General features: G+C 36.4%; 2 protein-coding genes across 3 annotated transcripts in view; one reads left to right on the top strand and one right to left on the bottom strand.

Annotated features, from left to right (window-relative positions):
- The window catches only part of hpca (hippocalcin), a 51960-nt gene extending 38937 nt beyond the window's left edge, over positions 1–13023 (top strand). The window contains exons 2-5 of one of the 2 annotated variants that reach the window (XM_077196265.1): positions 1210–1354; positions 6225–6506; positions 9211–9316; positions 11242–13023. In XM_077196265.1, coding sequence (XP_077052380.1) covers positions 1259–1354; positions 6225–6506; positions 9211–9316; positions 11242–11339 — 582 coding nt within the window. In that variant the 5' untranslated portion in view covers positions 1210–1258 and the 3' untranslated portion in view covers positions 11340–13023. Of the gene's footprint in view, positions 1–1190; positions 1355–6224; positions 6507–9210; positions 9317–11241 lie in introns of both variants that reach the window. The other variant, XM_077196266.1, reaches the window with a different exon arrangement.
- Positions 13024–14407: 1384 nt separating this feature from the next.
- tmem54b (transmembrane protein 54b) lies at positions 14408–23493 on the bottom strand. The gene is made up of 6 exons (XM_077196264.1): positions 23362–23493; positions 19751–19944; positions 19273–19332; positions 17405–17599; positions 14917–15063; positions 14408–14640 (listed from the first exon to the last, which is right to left on the bottom strand). The coding sequence occupies exons 1-6, from the start codon at positions 23372–23374 to the stop codon at positions 14425–14427; spliced, it is 825 nt and encodes a 274-aa protein (XP_077052379.1). The 5' UTR covers positions 23375–23493; the 3' UTR covers positions 14408–14424.
- Between the last annotated feature and the right edge of the window lie 575 nt (positions 23494–24068).

Genomic DNA, 24068 nt, shown 5'->3' on the forward strand with positions numbered 1-24068 from the left:
ACGCGCGAAAGCACGTTTGAATTTAGCAGTTGATCACGTGATGCACTGACCGTTCTAATCACACCGGTGTGATCGTACGCTCCAGGGACCAGCCAAGACTGATCACACCGGTGTGATCGTACGTGCGAAAGGGTTAAATATTCACAGCTTAAATATTCAACCATGATACATTTCAGCCCATAAAAAAGCAAGCCCTAAAAATACAATGCATTAAAATACAGGCAGGGTTAATGCAATGCATATTTTTTTCAAGCAGTACAATTCAACAGGCTTTTTGTTTCAAAAACATTTGGCATTATTTTACTTCCATAGAAAATCAAATCAGACAACTGCTATCATCTGTAATCGCGCAAAAATTAGCATCCCTGAAAGTGATACAGTTTGGAGGATGTTCTTTTTCTCAAAGCTTATGTAAGGTAATTTAGCTTAAACTCAAACCAGGCTTTTGCTTCTATCACATACTGTCAGATAATCTTTCTTCATTGAGCTAACACCGATCCCTTTGCTTTTGAGATAAATGTGCCTAGTGCTCAATGCTGGATGCTTTCATAAATCTGGGAAACTCTTGTTTGTCTGATCCTCCTCCGGTGTTTTTGTCGCGGTGCACTGCTTAGCCTCAGATCGCTGCCCATCTCGCAGTAATTGTGGGCGACTCTGTTATTAATTTGCGCAGGTTGGTAACTGCTCTCAAAACATCCTGAGAGAACGGCTGTTTTTCTACCTCACATTCGGACCGATTAATTTGTACATTTCCTTTTGCAGCGTTTATTGGCAGCATAAGGATTTTTATGTATTTTTATCAGAGCACTTTTTTTACCCAGGATGTGAGAATGAGTCAGCTCAGAAGGGTGTTATTAATTCACTAATGGATATGTTCATACACACACATGTTCATACACACACATATAGGAACACACGCTCACACACATTGGCTCTAATTATCCATGTAATGTCAGGGGAGACATTAGAGTTCAATGAGCTCTGATGGGTGTCACACCAGAGCAAGAGAGTTCAAACACACGTTAGGATTTGGAAGAAGCTTGTGGTTTTTAATTAGCTTAAATTTCATGTTCACAATACCATGACGGCCTCTAATCACTTGACCCTTGGCCTCGTAATTAAGACTCCTTCTTATTTTCACTTGAACTCGTAATCTACTCTAAAATGTTTTCAGGTATCACCTCATTGACTCATCTTTTTTGTCAACAGGTCTGACCCGGGGCCTCGGTGTTGTCACTGCGCACAGAGACGTATCATTATGGGAAAACAGAACAGCAAACTCAGGCCCGAGATGCTACAGGACCTGAGGGAGAACACAGAGTTCACTGACCACGAGCTGCAGGAGTGGTACAAGGTCGGAACGTCTTGAAGTATCTAGGCACTTAATCCACACGAAATATATGAAGTTCATTGCATTAAAACAATATCAAACCAAGCGCCATCATGGAAACAAATGATGCCAGATCTTTTCTACGAAATAATTACACTTTTCCGAAAGTTTTTTTGTTTTATAATTTAAAAGGATTACTATAATTTTTTTTTTTTTTTTGCTTGACATCTTTCTTTTGTGTTGTGTTATCTGATGCAGTGACATTAATAAAATTATTATGTGCACTGCAAACAAAAATTCTTGTATTTTTGTCGTTTTCCAGTACAAATGTCTAAACATTCTTAAAGATATTAAGTCGGTAACACTTTACAATAAGGTCTCATTTGTTAACATTAGTTAATGTATTAACTAATATGAATTATCAATGAGCAATACATTTATTACAGTATTTATTATACTTTGTTAATGTTAGTTAATTAGAAAATCCAGCTGTTCACTGATTAGTTAATGCACTGTGAACTAACATAAACAATGTTAACAAATACAACATATGATTTTAACAACGTATTAGTAAATATTGAAATTAACAAAGATTAATAAATACTGTAGAAGTATTGTTAATTCATGGCAACTAAAGTAGTTAACTAATGTTAACTAATGAAACATTATTATAAAATGTTACTATTAAGTCAGAATTAAGGGAGTTTATGCATAAAGCAAGAAAAACATATCTGCCAGTGGGGTAAGAAAAAAACTTAATTAGTTTTCCCTTTGAATTAAGTTTATTTTATGACTCCATTGGTGAATATTACTCACTAAACTTTGAAACATTTTTTCAGAAAACTAAACGTAATATCTTAAATCATTTTGCTTCTCAAGTAAATGTATCCTGATTTAAGAATGTTTAAATGTACTGGAGAACAAGACAAATAAATAAAAAAAACGAAGGAAAATAATTTTTGCGGTGCGTGACTTTAGTTCCAAACACTCAGTTTACTCTACATGGAAGGTAAATTATTGGATTTTGTTAACGGAAATATAATCTCAGGTAAAAAAACTAAATGTGTAGTTGTCACTGGAGCAGTACACTTATAGGAACTTTTAAAAATGTGCATATTAGTACCTTGGAATAGTAATATTTACCCTTAAGGTAATACTATAAACCTTTTAGGGGTAAATTAGTGGCAAAGTTCCCTAAAGGTACGATTTTTGCACTTTTTTTCTGAGAGTGTATGGTATTTATCCATATGAATATTTCATCATGAAAATAGTAACCCTTTCCCAAAAAGATGTCTCTATAAAGGGTGTTCATGGGAAAAGACTTACAGTAAATATGTATCCCAGGGGCTGGTTGTCCTTTGTACCAGAAGGTTAAGGTTAAGTGCATGTGTATGTAAATTGAAGCTATGTATCATGAGCCACAGAGTCCCTGGGGCTGAAAAAGCTCAAATCATTTTGTGCATTTAAGTACTGTCGGAAATTACTGTAACATTTAGTTTGTACGCATTTTGTGTAGTGTAGATGTAGTTTATGGTCTGTTGTGCAATCAAACTATATTTCCAATCACTTTCTGAGGCACAAGATTGATAAAGTATACAGATTATATAATTACACAACTAATGTGCATCCTTTGCTTATCATTATGCACTTAAAATGTGTCCCGTCTTTATTGGGAATTTACAAGCGAAATAAATACTGAATTGTCCAGTTAGTTTATTGTAGTATTAAAAAAAAATCACTTGTGTCACGTCATGAAATCAATTATGATTTCCAAACCTGCGAGCAGGAACTTCCCAGGAGGACGTGAATGCAGCAATAGACCTTCTATGGCGTTAGTATACTGCCAAATGTCAAAAACCACTTATTGTACCATAAAAGTACATCCATGTAATTCACAAGTGTGATTTTCTCGGCTTACATGCAGATTTTCTTCGCCCTCACACGAAACTGGACACTTGCTCTCAAATATGCAGTGCTCTTTTATGAATTGCCTGTCAAACATTTGTCCTGTGCACTCCTGAATCTCTCCATCCTCTTGCGCTACAATTTAATTAGGGCCCAAGCCTTGAAAAGGCGAAGGCCCTATTGTTTTCCTTAGGATTATTTTTTTTTTTTTTTTCTCCTCTTTTATTTTTCTTACGACTATTCGGGCACTTTTGGGGCTCTTAACGTGCACGAAAACTCTTGAAACTTTGCACGCGGGTCAGAACCCGCGGCCATCAGGGTCGGGGTGAAGATGGTACCCGGGCGTGGCAGGGGGGCTCGACAGCGCCCCCTGGAACGGGGTCCGAAAACTTGGTCCATAAATCAAACACGCTTGTATGTAAGAATATGAAACTCGGTACACATATAGATCTCATCGGTTCATATATACTTCATGCTCTTACTTTTTACCCCAGCCCAACAGGAAGTCGGCTATTTAGGGTTGTTTGTAAAACGCATGCAATGGAATTTAAAGTACTTCTCCTAGAGAATTCAAAGAAATGCCACGAAACTCGGTCAGCATGAAGTCAAGACATTGAGGATGAAAAATTGCGAGGGGATTTTTGATATCTCGAACGGTGTGGCCGTGGCGAGGAAACGAAATTATGGCGAGAAACGTGAAACAGGAAGTGTGTTATAACTTCTGCATACATTAACTGATCTTGATGAAACTTCAGCAGTGTGTTCGTTGTAAGAGGCCGATCACATGGATGTGACTTTTGTGAGTCAAAGTTATAGCGCCACCAACTGGCAGCAGGAAGTGTGTCACTTTCAAAATGCTTTGAAATCACCCTCTTATTTTAACCCGATTTGCTTCAAACTTCATCTGTATAATGTAAATACACGGCAGATGTAGACCTGTGAAAGGATTATTGATATCTTAGATACTGGTGCCATGGCAACGCATCAAACTTTAATATTCTTTTTGGATGCTTTTGAGACTCTTAGCATGCCTGAAATTGCTTAAAATTGCATGAAACTCGACAGACAGATCACATTTATTAGCCTGTAGACATGTGCAAAGTTTCAGAAACGGGCGTGGTGCAGGGACTCAGTAGCGCCACCTTTTGACAAAAGTGGGGGGGTTAGTTTTATAGTTTTATCTACAATCATAAAACTCGGTACGCATATTGTTCAGATCAAGCCGGACAACTTTCTAATTAACTGTCATTAGCTCAGACCAAGAGGAAGTCAGATATTTTGGTTTGAATATGGTCATTTTCTCTCTCTCTCTCTCTGAGCCAATATGGCAAGCCGTTTTAACATTTAATCATTTTAACCTACCAGTCTCTATTTTCATGCTTCTAGTACTTATTTTTTAGATACTAGTATCTATTCCATTAAGTACTAGTACTTATTTTTTAGATACTAGTATCTATTCCATTAAGTACTAGTACTTATTCATTAGATACTAGTGCTTATTCTTTAGATATTCTTTTGAATACGTATTAGTAGCTAATGAATAAGTACTGGTATCTATTTAATAGGTACTAGTATCTAATGACTTAGTACTAGTATTTATTGAATAAATACTAGTATCTATTAATAGGTACTAGTATCTAAAAGGTCATTCTCTCTCTTTCTCTCTCTGAGCCAATATGGCAAGCCGTTTTAACATTTTATCATTTTAACCTACTAGTCTCTATTTTCATGCTACTAGTACTTATTTTTTAGATACTAGTATCTATTCCATTAAGTACTAGTACTTATTCATTAGCGACTGGTGCTTATTCTGTTTAGAATATTAAAAGTGCTTATTCAATTTTTATGCTTATTTATATTTTCAGAGCAGAAAATCCGAATTTTCTGCTTATTCAATATTGCATCTAAAATGGAAGTGACTTGACGTGTGTGTGTGTGTGTGTGTGTGTGTGTGTGTGTGTGTGTGTGTGTGTGTGTGTGTGTGTGTGTGTGTGTGTGTGTGTGTGTGTGTGTGTGTGTGTGTGTGAGAGAGAGAGATTGTGTCTGTTACAGTGACAAGAGTTTAACCCTTTAAGGCCTTGTTTTTTGGATATAGATCTTTTTTTATTAAAAAAAAAGTGCATACAACCCATATCTTTTAAATGTATTGTTTGCTTTAAATTAAATTAAGATTGTATGTTTGGTAATTGAACCTAAATAAATTTAAAATTAATGTGCTATATTTCAGATCAATATATTTGTTTTCCTTCATTTTAATCAACACTAACTTTATTCTCATCTTAATTATAAATAACTTATTTCTGTATAAAATAAAAAATCCCGAATAATCCAGACCAACCAGTGCGCACTATTTCTACAACATCATCAGTGCTGAAGCGGAACTACCAGAGCCGTTTGGTAGATAGCCAGCAGATATTTTGTGTCACGTCGTGCACAATAACCCTAAAGGCACCAGGGTCGCGGTGCCAGCGGCTTTTTATATATATATATATATATATATATATATATATATATATATATATATATATATATATATATATATATATATATATAAATATAGCTGCGAGCAGCGATGAAGGGCCAAAGCCGGCGGTACCGCCACCCCGGTGCCTTTAGGTAACTAAAGGCACCGGGGTTGCGGTGCCACCGGCTTGGGCCCGTAATCGCTGCTCGCAGCTATATTTCTCTTTGCTCCTGTATTAAACATAGTCATTGTGTATTAAACGCTCCTGGCTGTATCAACCAATCAGAATAGGCTTCCATGACTGACAGATGCAATTGGTGAAAAAAATTTGCATTTGACATTTGGCAGCTAAACCTTCCATCTTGGAATTAAGCTCACAATCCCCTTGAATGTTTGTGAAGGATATAGACATAAGTGAAAATTACAGCATCCTCATGAGAAATAATTTATGCTCAGATGTCATCTTATAAAGGAGCCTCTTAAAGCATGCCACTAATGGCAATATATGTTGTTCACTCTAAACAGGGGTTCCTCAAAGACTGTCCCAGTGGGCATTTGAACGTTGAAGAGTTTAAGAAGATCTATGCCAACTTCTTCCCATACGGGGATGCCTCAAAGTTCGCTGAGCACGTCTTCCGTACGTTTGACACCAACAACGATGGGACCATCGACTTCCGGGAGTTCATCATTGCTCTGAGCGTGACATCACGGGGAAAACTGGAGCAGAAGCTGAAGTGGGCCTTCAGCATGTACGATCTGGACGGCAACGGTTACATCAGCCGTGATGAAATGCTAGAGATTGTGCAGGTCAGAGTCATTCTAGGATACCTGTGCTTTAATCTGCACTATGAATCCACTCTTAGAATAAAGCTAATGTACAGTATATTGCATCCATACACTGATTTTCTCAGTGCTGTGAAGATTTTGATAAACAAATGTGGATTATTTGGAGATTAAAAGTTTGATGCTAAATGCTAAAATGCTAACTGTCAAGGTTAGTGTGCTCAATAATCCTGAAATTTTGGTTAGCTGGTGTCCCAGCCTTGTCAAACTGAGACCACGTTCACACCAATGACTATAATGATAACTATTTTAGCTTTCACACCAGCAGACAATATTGTTCCTTTTTTGTCGTCTGTTGCTTTAAAAGCTCAAGGTCTGTTAGATTCTGATTGGCTATCATTGTTTTTATCATTCAAAAAAATAGTTCTGAAAGTGATTCTATCAATGTTTCTGTGTGACCTTAACGTTATAATTGTGGTGTGGACTATCCTGTCCATTGTGGTAGTTATCATCCTTGGTGTGAACGGACCTTTATGCTTTTACAATAGGGTAACCATACGTCACGTTTTTTTGTCCTGTCCCCGACTGAAGTTGTGTCTCTGTTTCACAGCATGTTTAAAACACCCTGCAAATACATTACAATAAAGCGTTCAGGGTTGTTTTGCATACAAATTTAAACGTCAGCCTTCAAAATGCAGTACTATGTGATATGTAGGTAGACAGTGATATGAATACATATTTGTGCTCAAAATTCTAAATAATTAGCCAAATTAAGGATAGCAAAGATCCGTTTCAAAAAGCACAAACATAAGATAACATTTGAACATTTTAAAAAGTTGAATTACTGTATACAGTATATTCACAACTTGTGAAAATATTAAATACATTTAGAAAATGTTATGCAGTTTTATTTATCGTATGTTGTGATATATATATATATATGTGTATATAATGTTATTTGCAGTGGTTACTATTTACTATTTTTCATTGTGTGATTTTTGGTAAATTTTGTTAAAATCAGTTAGCGTCTGTTTCACCTCCAAATATCATAATAATTATTCATTATAATAATGGTATATAAACAAAATTCAAAATATATCATCCCCATGTTTTAATTCATTGATAATAAGTGATATTTCAATGATATTTTGACCACGTGAACTAGAAAATGTCCCCGGTTTCCATTTCAGAAATCTGTTTGCCTCATCTTTCAGAAAGGATTTGTCATTTCTAAAAGTTTAGGCTTGTTGAGCACATTAGTCTTATGACGGTTTGAATTTAGCAGATAACATCTCACAAATTATGGATCAAGAAATCCTCCTGTTTGTTGACTTGTTGAGTGACTTTGTGTCCTTATGTTGGATGAAAGAAAAACATTTGCTTTTATCTTTTATGAAATGAAAGTATCAAAATACTTGAAGGAAACAAATGCAATATTTAATTTATGTTGAGCAGTTTTTCCCACCTAATTTGTTACTTATTATCAGTGCTCATATTTCGGTAACGGTTCATTTTACAGTCCTGTTTCCCATGTACATACTATGTACTTATTATAGTAATTACAATAACTGGGTAATAACTAGGTACTAACCCTGAACCCACCCCTAAACCTAACCTTAACCCATGTATTTACCTTATATTAGGTATATTTTGTGTCCTTTGTTGTTTCTCAAAATTATAAAAATTGACCAGCATCAATGATCATAAACTAACATAGACAATGTTTTTCAGGATAGCATACTACCATGAAATATTACTATTTCTGGGATGTTTTGATTACAGTATACTGTGTATATACGACACCATCTGGTTCTAAAAACAAATAGCACTCTATTCTGACTAAATTACTTTTTTTTACAAAAAATAATTAAATTGAATTTTTTTAAATAGCAAGCTGTATACTGCATAGTATTCAGCAAGTAAGATTCTATTTCAAACTGTACATTGACTATACAACTATTCCATTTCAAACTACACTTACATTCTCCTTCTAAACCAGCAGTGACTTCATGTACAGTACAAGTCTTCATAATTTGCAGAAAGCACAGAGATGAGAAGCATGACCCCTGGTGGAGAGATCAAGCACAAACATTAGCGAGCTGTCCCAGATGAATGCTCCCCTGTCAGCCTGTGCTGTGGGGGTAGAGAAGCTATTAGCATGTGCTTAGCATGCTCAGTTGGTACCAGTCTCCCACAACCAGGCTTGGCAAAGCTCAGTTCTGTGCGAAGCCTGTGGGGAAGATCGCGGCGATAGGGGAGGGCCGTAGGTAGCACCCATGTTGGCTCTCTTCTCTGTTGGATTAACAAGTTAAATTTAACCGGAGTTTATCCCTGTGTGTGCAGAACGGTGGGATTATCCGCAAGCTCATGGAGGTTACAGTTGGCTGGCACTCTGAGATTGCAGCGTGTTGCATATTTTATCACGGCGGCTGCTTTTAAAAGGTGCAGGGCTAAGCCGAGAGCAGTCTGCCCAACTGTGAATATCATTATCCCTCAAAAACATTACATAATTGATTGACTTAAAACCGTCTTCTCAGATTTAGTGGATATGGCAAGTAAATGAAAAAGCCTATGAGGTTTGCTTTCTACTTCGTGGCTCATGTTGAATCTCGGTGCAGCATGAATGCTAATGGAACAGAGTATTGGCTCAACCTGTGCAGGCCAGATAAAGGTGGTCTACTGATATTTTAGCTCTTTTTTTAACCTGGTTCATTCATATATCTAACAGGCCATTTATAAGATGGTGTCATCGGTGATGAAAATGCCTGAGGACGAATCCACACCAGAGAAGAGGACGGATAAGATATTCAGACAAATGGACCTGAACAATGATGGTAAGATGTGGACCAAGTCTTGACCGTTTGAATTCAATTTGAATTGAAATCACAAAATGGCCTTGCGTGACATCAAAAGTATGTGATTTATTTTAATGTACACTGTAGAATGTATAGAATTTATGTATAGAATGCATGCACTCAGAGCATGTGTGGCATTTTCAGCAGTCTCAAGGTGGTGCATAAAAATGCTTGGTTTACCTTTTTTAATTTGCAAAAAAAATATAAATCTATTTTATATAAATCAATTAATGTGGTACTGGTGCACAAAATACTGTAAACGGTAAACTGTTTCCACCAGAACAAAGACTTGAGAAAGTGGCGCAGCATCTGTCAATTTTTCACTACCATTCAAAAGTTGGGATTTAAAAAAAAATATTCAGCAATTCTATTCAGCAAGGATGCATTTAAGTGATCAGTAAAGTGACAGTAAAGACAAAGAAATCTTTTCTAACGTTATAAATTTAACGTTGATCAAAATTGACCGAATTTTTTATTATTTAAAAAAAATATGAATGTAGTATATTTTAGTTTGATGTTTTTTATTTAATATTTTGTATTTTTAAGGGATTTTAGGGTACTAAATCATATTTACACTGTATTTATTATCCATTTTGTAATGATGGGGTTGAATCGTAGGAGGAAGCAGGATCCACAAGCAGCAAACTTTATTAGCTAAACTCAAAACTAGACAAACTCAGGCTAGGGATACGGGAATCGAACAACCAACATAAGATAACAAAAACTGACAAAGACTGAACTAGACACAGTCTTACAACGGCAAACAAGCTAAACAAGATAACAAGGGGACGTGGCTAATCAGAAACACCTGGGGAGACTAATAAACAAGAAAAATTACAAAGGACTACAAAACATGGCACAGAACAGGAAATAACAGAAGTCCACACAAGACAAGGGGAACACTAGACAGCAATCATGACACATTTATTGACTTTTTGGGCATAGACTTTTTTTTTTAATTCAATGCTTTAGAGCACAGACTTTAGTTTGATCTCTTTTCAAAGATGACACTTGGAAAATTATTGAAGTGAAATTTTTTTTTTCTTTTTTTTTTTTTTTTTACAATTTTATGTTTATTATGAAAAATGCACTAAAATACTATTTACATTTTTATATGAAATATATATTTTCAAAAACACGTTTTACTCTAAAACTGAAAAAAAAAAAAAATCCATAAATCTAAACAAGCTGTGTTCCAAATTTGAGCTTGATATATATAAAAAAACAAGCTTTCAGTAAGACTTTGTTTGGGCGCAGTACCAAACTTACAATTTCCCATTCATTTCCAATGCGTAAGGAGTTGCACAACTATGACTATTTTTTTCAGGACCATTTAACCTTTTCAAATCATGTCCATGATTGTTTTGTGTTCACAAAGCAAGTGCCGAAACCTTTACCAAGTTTTGTACCATTTTGATGAAGTACAAAATATATATATATATATATATATATATATATATATATATATATATATATATATATATATATTTTAAACATTGAACATTAAAAAAAATAAGCTATGTTTCTTGAGCACCAAATCATCATGTTAGGTTGATTTCTGACGGATCTGAAAACTGGAGTAATGATGCTGAAAGCCTAAAAATGTAGCTTTGCCATCATAGGAACAAATAACATTTTTAAATATATTAAAGGCTAAAGGGTTGTTTAAAATTACTATTTTTAACGGTATAAAATCCTTGGTGAGCATAAGGGACTTATTTTAAAACCTTAACATAACCAACCCCAAACATCTGAATTGTAGTGACATGCAAATGAGAAATTACAACAGAAATATGTTTTTAAATATAAATTAAAATGGAAAGAACCCAGGTTTTAACCCAGGTCAGGTCTTGCAGTGTGTTCTCACAACATTTCCCCTCACCCTTTCCGTCTTGTCTTTCTAGGCAAGTTGTCTTTGGAAGAGTTCATTAAAGGTGCCAAAAGCGATCCCTCCATTGTGCGGCTACTGCAGTGTGACCCCAGCAGCGCTTCGCAGTTTTGAGTCACTCCAGACAACCGGCACTCAATGCATGAAAGCTCTTATATCTCATTCTTCTTTGTGTTCCAGACGGAAGAGTTTTAAGAAAAAAAAAAAAGTGCAACAATTTTACTTTCAGTTTTTTCCCAGAAAGGACATGTGTACATCTGAAGAACAAAGACAACACCTGCCAAGACATCCAAGTCTGCTGCGTGTCATCCGTCCTTGTCTCTGCTAGTGGAGTGCTTGACTCCACACACACACACACACACACACACACACACACACACACACACACACACACACACACACACACACACACACACACACGCACGCACGCACGCACGCACACAGACACACACACACACACACACACACACACAAAAAGGGTCCAGATTTGGGAAAGGAATGTTCCTTTTTAGGAATCGTGCATGCGCTCCCGAACTTCCCCACTCCTAACAAACCTTTTGTGTTTAATATCTGTGCTGTTTTGTTTCTCTTCCCCATTTTTTTGTGAGGGCACAGTTCCCCATCTACTTTTATATTGATATTTATGTGTATATACAGTTGAAATGCATATTAGAACTACAAAGGAAGGCAGTTATAGACGTCTTTTTACTCACGTGCATCTTACGGCAGTATTATGTAGCTTCAGGCAGTATCCAAATCTTAGTCTCTGACCCAGTGGACTGATGGACTGAATGTTGGGATTTTTCTGCTCTGGCGCTCATGATCTTTATTTTACAAAGAGATGGCTGAGGATCCCATTCTTGAATTCTGTTCATTTTAACTTTTTTGTTGTTGTTGTTGTTGTTGTTGTAAATATGTGGTTTGCCTCCATATCTCTTTTATTTATTTTTGCATTTTTATGGTGTTTATTTGACCAAGGGTGATTTTATTGCGGTTTAACTGAGATGTGAGACACTTGCTGGTGTATTATGAGCAAGTTGTTATTAATTCAAGGCTTTTCAATGCATTGTGGGTAATGTTTGCATCAGGGGATACATTCCGTTGTGTTTTGAATGGAATGCACTATAGCACATATCATTTGAAGCGCTTCATCTGTGTGTGTGTGGTTATATGCGTGTTTGTACAGTATGTACGCAAGAGTGAAGGTTTGCATGTTCTAGTGTATGTATGCGCCTGTGCTAACTTTATAGTATCACTTTGTGTTGTTCAATACGATATCTTTGTATGCAAGCAAGTTTTGAACCCTGATTTGAAGCAGCTCGTGACAACTTTTATCCTGCATCGTATGGTACTCAAAATCACCTGCTTAGGTTTCCATCAACAACATAGACAGGAATGTACAACTCTATAATTTATGATCATTTCTCACCTTTAGATAAAGAGTTTGAACACTGAAAGCGATCACTAAGGGCTTATTTTCACTCTTCAATGAACAGGTGTAAAGAGAACGCCACTGCTTTGATTTTTCTTTTCTTTTTATGCAACGACTGACATTCCATGACCTGAATTCTCCAGGTGCTCCTGCTTTGTACAAACATATCAGCTCATGAACTCACTACATGCCCACTCTCAATACATGTGTAGCTTCCATGTTGCTTCCATATTTGTACCGAGGCCATATTTGATGCTGCACCCTCTATGGCAACTTTCCTCTATTATGTTGCATGAAAACCTCATGCGAGGACATGATGATTGTCCCCTTTTACTGACATTGAAAAATATACTTCTGTGTTTAGAATGTCGCCTGAGAGTGATTCTTACGCAACGCTGACCTGCAGTTAATGTTAGGAACTTATTGGTCAACCTGGTCATGTGATCACAAAGTGCAAAGCTATTTAGCGGGATTGTGCGCCATTCAGGGTTGAATTTAGAATGCCTTTAAAATTCCAATACGATTCCTGAATTTGGATTGTCAGTAGCAAACAGGATGCAAAATTTAATGTGAATAGGAATGTAAGGAACTTATAATAGTTTTTAAAATGAAATTGAAATGTATGTAATTTAAGTAGAAAAGCGATAAATAGATATATTTGCATGATACTTCATTAATCTATTCCTCTACGAACACACACAAACACGCTTTCACTGTAAAAAAAAAAAAAAGTTTGTGATTTTAACGGTAAAAGACTACTATGGTAAAACCTGTTATTTGGTTAACAGTACGTTTTTGGAAGTGAAAAAGAACAAGTCATTGTATAATTTACAGTGAAAGACGTAAATTGGCATTCCCACAATTCCCTGCATGCCGCTTCACATTTGATGTATTTTCATTGAAATAACAGTTTCTTCTTACTTTTTTTCTTATTAGTTATTACATTATGGTTTTATGTTACTTCTAATGGTGTTAAATTAATGTTTACTGCATTACTTTAGTGTCATGTGTGTGTTACCATGATGGTGTTTTGTGTTTGTGTGAATGACATTGTGCACCTTTTATATATACTTTTTCAGCTTGTGGAAAAGCTGCTTGTAATGAGCTTTCTTTCATCATGTTACTTTCTCATCGCCACTTGTTTTTGGTGTTTGTCAGTGTGTTACAAAGATTCAAAACAACAGACATTAGTACTTCAGGAGGTTGACATAACATTATAATAGTTAATTAGATGTTTGCTGTAAAATTTAAGTTAAATCTGTTACTACCATATTTTAACAGTACATTTCTATAGACTTTATAGTGAGCTAGGTTTACACTGTAAAACTGTTGCTGCCTTAATTTTTAAGTACAATCAACAATTAACTTAAATTAGCCTACACTAAACTGATTTTAAAAATTAGTTAAATCTTGTATAACTTTATAAAAAATGGTCTAACGCTCTCAGAAACCTTTCTAAAAAAATCCACTTTCATTATACATTTTGTGTAGTAGACCTACGGTTGTTGGTGATCTCAGCTTTTAAGGCCTATTAGCTATGACCCTTCAAAGTATGCAAAACCTGACACACTCACTTTTTTTTTTAAATCTTTCTAGACACCATAAACCAGACACTATTAAATATATAGGCTATATTGTATCGAGACAACACACGAAAAGCGATGATCTATGAGTGAAAAAACATTAGATGCGACATAGGCTACTACAATCATGTAACATTCGTCTGTCTTCGAAAGAGTTTAAATTGCTCCATGGTCCGGTTTAAAATCAGATCCAGATGCTGGACCGTTCCAGCGATGCCCGGTTGAACGGGGATGCGGAGGGGTGTTGGCGGTACCCGGAGGACGCTGAGCGGTGCGGGTGAGAGTTGCAGGGTGGCTTGTACAGGTTTGGGGGTCTAACCGGCAAACTCCGCTCCTCGTCTCCTTCACAACGACTGGATGAAGGTGCGTTGCGGGGCTCGGGCGCTCCCGGGGTTTTCATCTGAAAAAGAACACAGTGTGCCGCTTTACAGTAGCCTATGACTGCATGTGATGTCACCGAACACAGTCACACACGTACGCGTGCATACGGGGCCATGTGTCAGTCACACATGTGTTAGTATTCTCTCAATCATCTATTAGGAGGACCGCATAAGTTGTCATACTGGAAACTTAAAGGATGAGTCCACCTATGCTAAAGCGCTGATTATTTTTAATGGTGCAAATTTGATCTCTCTTGAGTATCAGTGCCGATTCGGCCAGACGGGCCAGCACATACCAATCTGCTCTCATCTTGTAAATGTTGTTTGCGGAGGCACCGGGGTTGACCAAGGGAGAAGATGGAGACTTTAAATAAGCGGCATGAGAACACCATCTCCACTGCACTCATTAGTATCAATGGGATCCAGAGGACTATCGTGGTGCTCTGAGAGAGAGAGAGAGAGAGAGAGAGAGAGAGAGAGAGAGAGAGAGTTAACCTTCATTTACTATTCTGCCCTACAAAACAAAAAGGCAGTAACTGCATTTACAGTCAAAAATGAGTTATTATCCTTTTCATGACATTCAAGGCATCCTTTGTTATGTGAATAAAAGAATAAGCTAATATAAAGTAACAAAATAGCCACATGTCCAATAATCTATACCTACAACTAGGCTGGATGACAGGGTAACTTTAAAGTCGTTTTTCTCAGTTCTGCACTCTGCGTAGTTACTGTCTTTTTGCTTTGTAGGGCAGTATTGCGAGTGCATGTATTTAGGCTACTGTGCACTGGGTGGTCGTGACAAGTGCACCTTTTTTATTGGTTGCTCCTTTTCTGAACAATTTTGCAACCCCAACTGTAGCCTAGCCTACGGTTCATTATACTTTTTCATTATTTCCCTTTTTTATGTTATTTTTTTGAGATTTTACAAGTGTACATAATCAAACAAGTCAGGGTATATAGAAAGAAAGAAAAAAAATATAAATACAGAAAAATATTGTATCTTAACAATTTGCATATTTGTATTGCAGTTTTTATCCCAAATACATTTTAATGTCAGTTTTTAATTATTCAAACAGGATTTTTTCCAAACCATTTAACTTTGTGAATAATGAGCAAATAGGCTTAGTAATTACATAAAAAATAAATACTAGATGTTTATCAACATCCAATTTAAAAACACCTTAACATCGCCTACAAAATTACCAACATTCTTAACCTCTTTTTGTAAATAATACATTTACATTTATTCATTTAGCTGACGCTTTTATCCAAAGCGACTTACAATTGCTATATATGTCAGAGGTCGCACGCCTCTGGAACAACTAGGGGTTAAGTGTCTTGCTCAGGGACACATTGGTGTCTCACAGTGGATTCGAACCCGGGTCTCTCACACCAAAGGCATGTGTCTTATCCATTGCGCCATCACCACCCCAGTAGTGGTAAAATACTGTATACTAACCACATATCTCTACATATCATAAAGTATTTTATTTTATGTTGTATACTGGCCCATAGTCTATCACCTTGACATTTATGGTGTGGATGCAGCATCATGCAAAATTTTACAGCTAACAATGCCATTCAATTGGGTTATTTACACTTAATTAGTTGATTCCATTAATTACAATGTCCAATAACGGTGGGGTTACTCAGATAAAATGAGTACTTTTTGGCTGTTTATGTGATCTCAGCTCCAATTAGGCCATTGATATGAAGACTATCTCATTTTGAAAATTCACATTGCTATTAATTTCTCAATCTGTAAAACTTTTTAATGAGGAAGAAATTAAGGGCACTTTTAATGAGTAGAGAGTCTCATTGTGAACAAAATGATCAGATCCAATTTTTAAATTTAAATATCTTGTCTAAAAACATGGATTAAGAAAAGGTTATTTCTACAACTATAATTGTGTATATTTATGATTTTTAAGTTAAATAGCACAATATGATGAAAGGTGAGATGTATTACTGCGTCACAAAAGCAGCAGTTTAATACTGACATCAACATGATTGGCAATTAAAACACAATTTAGCCATTATAAAAGTTAAAGGCACACTATGTAACTTTTGGTTCTCTAGCAGTTAAAAAACTGGATTGCATGCATTGTGCGCAAGAGCATATTTTTAGTTGTGTTTTGGCTCTGCGTGACTGTACGAATGAATATGAACCTTCACAATAGATAATAAACTCTGTTAGAGAGCTACATATGGCAATTTATCTGTTCAATAAAATACCTTACTCAACTGTTGAGCAATATAAAACACCATCTTCACATCGCTTTTACATTTAAAATCAATGCCAGTGTTGATTCCGGATTTATTACAAGCTTGGTTGTGTTCTCTTTTTGCCTGCAGACTCTCCTCTGTTCTGCTTTTTTTTTTTTAAATAAAACAAATGATTACTCAGAGGTTCGAGATTTGGCGTGCTCCATGTCAACCTTTCTTGCTCATGGTAGGGTGAGTGACATATGTACGCAATTTCCTGCGAAAACCATCCCGACAGGTCTAAAATAAACACTTATAAATAGGCTTACTATATATAGTAAATCAGTGTAAGACAACAACACGTTTTGGAAGAAGGATTGATAATGCATCTCATTATTTAAATTGTGTTCATTTTGAACGAAAAAAAGTTACATAGTGTACCTTTAATGCAGAAGTTTCAATATTTAAGCACCCAGAATATAATTATTGGTGAACCAGAAACCTGTTTGCAACTTTGAACTGCAGATATTTCTTCAACAGCCATTCACCATTTTCTCTCATTTCTCCTTTGGTACTTACAAATATACGAGTTGGGTCAAAAGGACACTCATTGGCGATGGTAAGGTGACTCCTGCCATCATCACTGTAGCCACAGAAAACAAGTAGTCCCTTGTCCCCATGAATTATAGTCTTTACCAAGGACACCGTTAGACCGGTGACAGAGGCGGCAGCCACTAAACCAGCTACAGCACTTAACATGAGCAGGGACATGGTCTACAACACAAGAGAGCTGTTTTAGCAGTAGCAAAGAACAATTAAATACAATCGCCAAAGGATTTTCCTTTTAGGCTTTTCTATTTCACAGGGGTTTTTAGTACATTCTGAGCTCTGAAGGCACATGCAAGCTCTCTGACAAGCCAGTGATCAAACGCTAGTGAGCTCGACACAAGCACTGATGAATGAGAGAGGACGCAGGTGTGTGTCACTGAGGCAGAAAGAAGAAAGAGGGAGAAAAAACATACAGAGAAAACTGACAGAGAAAGCACAAACAGAAACCAATGACAACACTTTCATGGGCTTGTTCTCTTTCTTTCCTGGAAAAAAATGTTTTTTAAAGTTCCTAAGGTGTTTGTGCAATCATTGTGGACCAACAGCGGAAGAAAAATTTCACATTAAAGGGATAGTTCACTCAAAAATGAAAATTCTGTCAGTATTTACTGTTCCAACCCCGTAAGACCTTCGTTCATCTTCGGAACACGAATTAAGATATTTTTGATGAAATCTGAGAGCTGGATCACTCCTCCATTGGCTTCTTCAGGGATTGAAACCTGCCAGCCTCGAAAAGTTATTAATGACATCTTTAAAATAGTCCAAGTGACTACAGTGGCTCAATCTTAAGTTTATCAAGCGACGAGAATACTTTTTGTGAGCAAAAACAAACAAAAATAAAACTTTATTTCAACTATTCATTTCCTTCTCTGTGGGCCTTTAGTCAGTTAACGTAGTGTGATTCCGTAGAGCTACGTCACACGTAGGCTCACTATTGGCCGACGCTGGTCATGTGTGTGATGCGTGTGACGTATAACAGAAGCTTACGCTATTACACTAGTGAACTGACTCGAGGCCCACAGAGAAGGAAATGAATAGTTGAAATAAAGTCGTTATTTTTGTTTTTTTGCGCCCAAAAAGTATTCTCGTCGTTTGATAAACTTAAGATTGAGCCACTGTAGCCACTTGGACTATTTTAACGATGTCTTTAATAACTTTTCGAACCTGGCAAGTTTCAAACCCTGAAGAAGCCAATGGAGGAGTGATCCAGCTCTCAGATTTCATCAAAAATATCTTAATTCGTGTTCCAAACATGAACGAAGGTCTTACGGGGTTGGAACAACATGAGCGTGAGTAAATACTAACAGAATTTTCATTTTTGGGTGAACTATCCCTATAAGAATATAAAGCTTATTTTTTATGTCAAATAATATTAAATAGCCTATTGATAATTAAGCACATTTCCCCTCAAATTTAATTATCATAATATGTCTAAGCATATTTAGGTATATTGTAACTCCTATTAGACTCAATTGATGTATGGTGAAATATAATAATAATAATTTACAATTTAAATGATATAATTACACAACATTGTCACAATTATGCATTACCGTTATGAGAAAGATATTTTTGTTATTATTCTCATATCTTTATGAGAATATGAGGTGGAAATTAGCTTAATTGTCTTGTAAATAATGTCACAATATAAACAAAAACACTAATGAACTTAAATAGACTTCTTTCTTTTGATTATGAAGTGAATTATGAAGTGACCTGAGGTTTCATAGATTTTGTCTTTTAAGCATTACAAGAGAATTTGTGTGGTTTTAATTACAAAATGTAAATTACAGTAATAACCGAGACACATAATTTGTGCACGAGAAGTTCTTACTTACCAGTACCCTGTTCTTCTCATTTTTGGACAGAACAATAGTCAATATCCCAGTAACGACACCCTAGATAAATAGAACAGCACATTATTATGATTTCTTCTCGGCGCCCAAAAATATTTGAATGCAAATATTTAGAAAAAAGCCACACTTCAAAATAAATGAATGCCATTGCTCTAAATACACACAATGAAAACAATGTGAAATTTATTTGAAAGAAAAATAACACAAGGACATATTTCAAGCAAGATATTTCACAAAAAGGAGTTTGTTATGTTTTAAATGGAAAAGCATTAGATTACAACAGAAAGTATTTGGACACTTGGCTGTCAAACATTAATGGGTCATGTTCATGAACTACACCAGTAGTTATTTTACTAGTTAAATATACTCTGTAAACAAATGGCTTGTCATGCAGTATGCAAAAGACAGGACAAAATCTTCCTCTGGTTGATAAGATCAAATTGCCCATTTTACAGTTTACCAGCAGGCCCGCTGTCAGGGCTATGACGTTAGAGATGGCGCTTTCCATGGCCTGTCCCCGCTGAAGGCTGAAGTATCTCAGCACCACGCCATGGACCAGAGCGCCCAGCAGGAAGTTCACATGCCCAATCAACACCATACTAAGGCCCATCTTCATCAGCCCCTTCTGCTCCTCCAGACTGCCACAACACACCCCTGAGAGAGAGAGAGAGAGAGAGAGAGAGAGAGAGAGAGAGAGAGAGAGAGAGAGAGAGAGAGAGAGAGGGGGGGGGGGAGAGAGGGAGAGAGAGAGAGGGAGAGAGAGAGAGAGAGAGGGAGAGAGAGAGGGAGAGAGAGAGAGAGAGGGAGAGGGAGAGAGAGAGAGAGGGAGAGGGAGAGAGAGAGAGAGAGAGAGGGGGAGAGAGAGAGGGGGGGGGAGAGAGAGAGAGAGAGATAGAGAGAGAGAGATTTTTTTTTACTTTTACCATCCCTTTATTCTACATAGTCAATGAATGTAGATATAGATTAATTCATCACATTCACATTAATCACTCATTTTTAATAAATAAATAAATAAACATATCCATGTTCTTATCACATTCAATTACAATATACCCACAAAATAAGTTTCATTACCAATTAAAAACCAACCCCCCATACTCATTCACTTTAACCGGTGCTTCCTTAACACCCCATCTCCATATAAAGAAAGGGACATTATTAAAATGCTTGTAATATGTATATTCTATAACCACTCGTGCTTCCACTACGGATATGAATAAAGCCACCATGCAAATATCTCTTCCTGCATTTTTTTCCTGATGAGATTTCAAAAATTGTTAATTTAGCTTGACCTATGATAAAATTAGCAAGAACAAATGGTTCTTGTAAAGATTTCCTATAACAACAGCCCAATATAAATAAGCTATTACAGAAACCCTAATTTTGTTATTATTTTTCTCAACAGAACAAAAACAGGATCAATAGGGCAGCCACAAAACATATGAAAAATAGTATCAAAAGCATCACAAAATGGGCAATTCGATGTAACATTTTCATTCATCCTTGCTACAAACTGATTAGTAGCTAGGATACAATGGATCAATCTCCAATGAAGATCACCATGTCTTAGAAATTGGAGGTTTATACAGAAGTCTCCAAGATGGAAAAGTCCTGTATCTTTAGATATAGAGAGTTGAGATTTCCATTTAGTATCGACTTTTCCTTGCATTTGACCCAAATGTAAAGTTTTAACACATATGTGATACAAAAAGTTTTTCCCTTTAGAATCAAAAAACAATTGTCCATAACCCTTCAATAAGGAAAAACAACCAGAGTCATCAATGCCACATTCTTTTGGAAACACCCTTAACTAAGTAAAGTTCACCCATACAACAACATCCTCCAAAACATGATTAACAAAGTGATCAAATGAAAGAGGATTTAAAACCCCTAACAAATCCTTCTATAATTATAAGAGAATTCAAACCAACTTGATCAGCAAGTGACTGTGAAGTTCTCCACTGGGCTCTACTTAAATCAATCAAATCAATAACTTTAGTGACACCAGTATTCAAAAATCTATTGATTAAAGACTGAGATACATTTTGATACATTCCACACCATAATGCTCCTCAAAAGTTCTTGATATTTCAAACAAGTCCCATGATTTGAGCAAGTATAGATCTCCCAAAAACACCCAGGGCACATCATTTGAACTATACAATAGTTTCTGCAATGTTTGCATCCTCATTGCATAAGGATGTATAGTATAAGCCCTTGACCTCCGTCTGCCACTGTAAGGTAAAGGACTCCTGGAGGAAGCCAATGACATCCATCCCAGAAAAAATTAACCAATGCTTTTTGACGCTTTTAAGCTAGTCTTTAGGAGGGTCTAGAACAGTAAACTTATGCCACAACATTGAGGCAATTATGTTATTAATGACCAAGCATCTTCCTCTAAAAGAAAACTGCGAAAGTAGCCATCTCCATCTCTGAAGTTTACCATTAACACAATCAACTAATCCCTCCCAATTCTTCTTTTCATATTGATCATTCCCAAAGTACTCCAAGCAATCCATCCCTGCCCCATTTACACTGTTTTGGCAATTTTTGAGGAACAAAAACTTGCCAATCACCCAGCAAAAAAGATGTACATTTTTCCCAATTAATGCAAGCAGATGATGCTTTTTGAAAATTATTTAAACAAGAAGTTAACCTGTTAATATCCTCAGAATTTTTTATAATAATCGGTACATCATCCGCATAAGCAGTAAGTTTAACGGCGGCAATTTCACGGGAATCAGGAAGAGAAACATAATCCTCAGTTTAATTAAAAGCGGTTCTATAGCCATCGCATACAGAAGGCCTGATTGTAACAGTGGGACTCTGTGTTTCCCCCTTTTTCTTAGTGTTTTTGGTTTAGTCCTGTTCAGTTTTCCCGCTCCTCGTTTGTCTTAAGTTGTCTCACCTGTGTTTAGTTAATTATCTGTATCCATGTCACCTGTCTCCTATTCATTATGATCATCAGTCTCTGTATTTAGTTTCCCTCAGTTCATTCAGTCTTGGTCCGTTCTCGTTTGTATTACGTTGATGTATACCGTTCATATTATGACGTGTTATTATGAGTTTTCTTTAAATAAATTCCTGATTCCTGTTCCTCATTGTCTTCCTCGTGATTCCTCAACATCGTCCCGTAACACTGATAGGGGACAACCTTGCCTTATACCTCTGGTTACTGAAAAAGGTCTTGTCAAAGATCCATTAATCTTAAGCGTACTATAAATATCACAGTACAGCAGCTTAATACAAGATACAAAGTATGGACCAAATCCAAAAGCTTCCAGAGTCTTAAACATGTAGTGGTGGTCGACTTGGTCTGAGAGAGAGAGAGAGAGAGAGAGCTGATGGGATACCAAATGTAGCCAAGAGCTCTGTGCTGACTTTACTGTCATTCAATGAATTTACAGCCTCCAGTACCTTCCTCTCAACTACATAAACACTAAGTTAAGACTCGGAGAGGAGACAAGGGTCGTATTTTATTTCACATGGCTCTGCTGGCAAGCGTTACAGAAATTCTGCAGGTGTGCACTGGGAAGGACTGAGGAAGCTGAAGGAAAGATTAGAAGTGGAGCGGAGCAGTGTGGGTGGACATTACTTCACAGCGAACACAAATGCTTCACTGAGGACAGAGTTTGGGCTGCAGGAGAGATGTCACCTCAGTTAATCATTACACAGTCTGTACACTTGGCACAGCAAACTTAACAGAAAATGGCTCGTTGGACTTTTGGGAAATGAAAAAAGTTTGCGATAGTGATGGGGAAATGCTACCGAGATACATGTTAACATGATTTCTTAAGTAATAAGTCCTGCAGACTGTCATTTGCTTGGTAGCTACAACCATAAACAGAACTTCTATAAAGCATAATATTTCTGATATATTAATATGTTATCTGATATATCTATATATGTATATATATGACATCTGATATATGTTTTTTCACATAATGACAACAAATATTAATTATGGCTTTTCTCAGTATTGCAAACAGAACGAAAATCACCCGTCAACTTCAACACAGATTCAAAATCATTTATGAACATTTAGTTTGGTTTTCTCATGCAGTAACTCACCTGAATTACCCATTGAACAATTTCCTCAATAGTTTAAGCCCTCTGTTAGGTCATGACATTTCTGTATATATTCCAGGAGAAAGGAGCTGCACCTCCTGTCTGTACTGTCCTGTGTGTTTGTGTGCAGGAATGTGCCCCGGATATTCCCTTACAGGGTCAGCCTTTGAGGCTGGTAAGTTTATAAATCATTTGTTAAATCTTCTGATATTCTAGGATCTAGCAACTGGATTCAGAGTGTCTTTAATCTAATGTATAATTGCATAAATGATGTAGATTCTCTCCACAAGAGGGACACAAACACAAAGGGGAAGAGAACTGCAAGAAACCGTTCTGCCAGTAAAACGTTTTTTATTTTATTTTTTTTTTTTGGAGAACATGTTTGAATGCATCATTAAATATAGGCCTATGCTTTCTTGTTGGTAATTTATATAAAAGTGCTCATGTTTAGGCTACTTTATAAGTATGTATTAATATAGCCTACAAGGCTATACCTCTTTTTATCTTATTATCATTGCAACAATACAGGTAAAGCGCAGTAAGAGTGCAAAAGTGCTACTAGCTGAAGGGGAACAAAAGCACATGATACTAGCAATAAATTGCAAGATGACAATGAAATGGTTAATGGGCCTAATGAAGGCATGATTTTGAATCAATTTGAATTTTATTTTAAATGCAGGGCATCTCAAAGTTATGGCATATCATACGGT

The sequence above is a fragment of the Siphateles boraxobius genome, unplaced genomic scaffold (genome assembly GCF_051911475.1).
Source record: "Siphateles boraxobius isolate OS27281-9 unplaced genomic scaffold, OSU_SipBor_1 35, whole genome shotgun sequence".
Taxonomy (NCBI): Eukaryota; Metazoa; Chordata; class Actinopteri; order Cypriniformes; family Leuciscidae; genus Siphateles; species Siphateles boraxobius.

Coding starts and splice junctions, on each gene's coding strand:
- tmem54b (XM_077196264.1), bottom strand. Junction 17,600..19,272: donor ATGAGAAGAACAGGGTACTG/GTAAGTAAGAAC, acceptor CTTGTGTTGTAG/ACCATGTCCCTGCTCATGTT. Junction 15,064..17,404: donor TTGACCCAACTCGTATATTT/GTAAGTACCAAA, acceptor TCTCTCTCTCAG/AGCACCACGATAGTCCTCTG.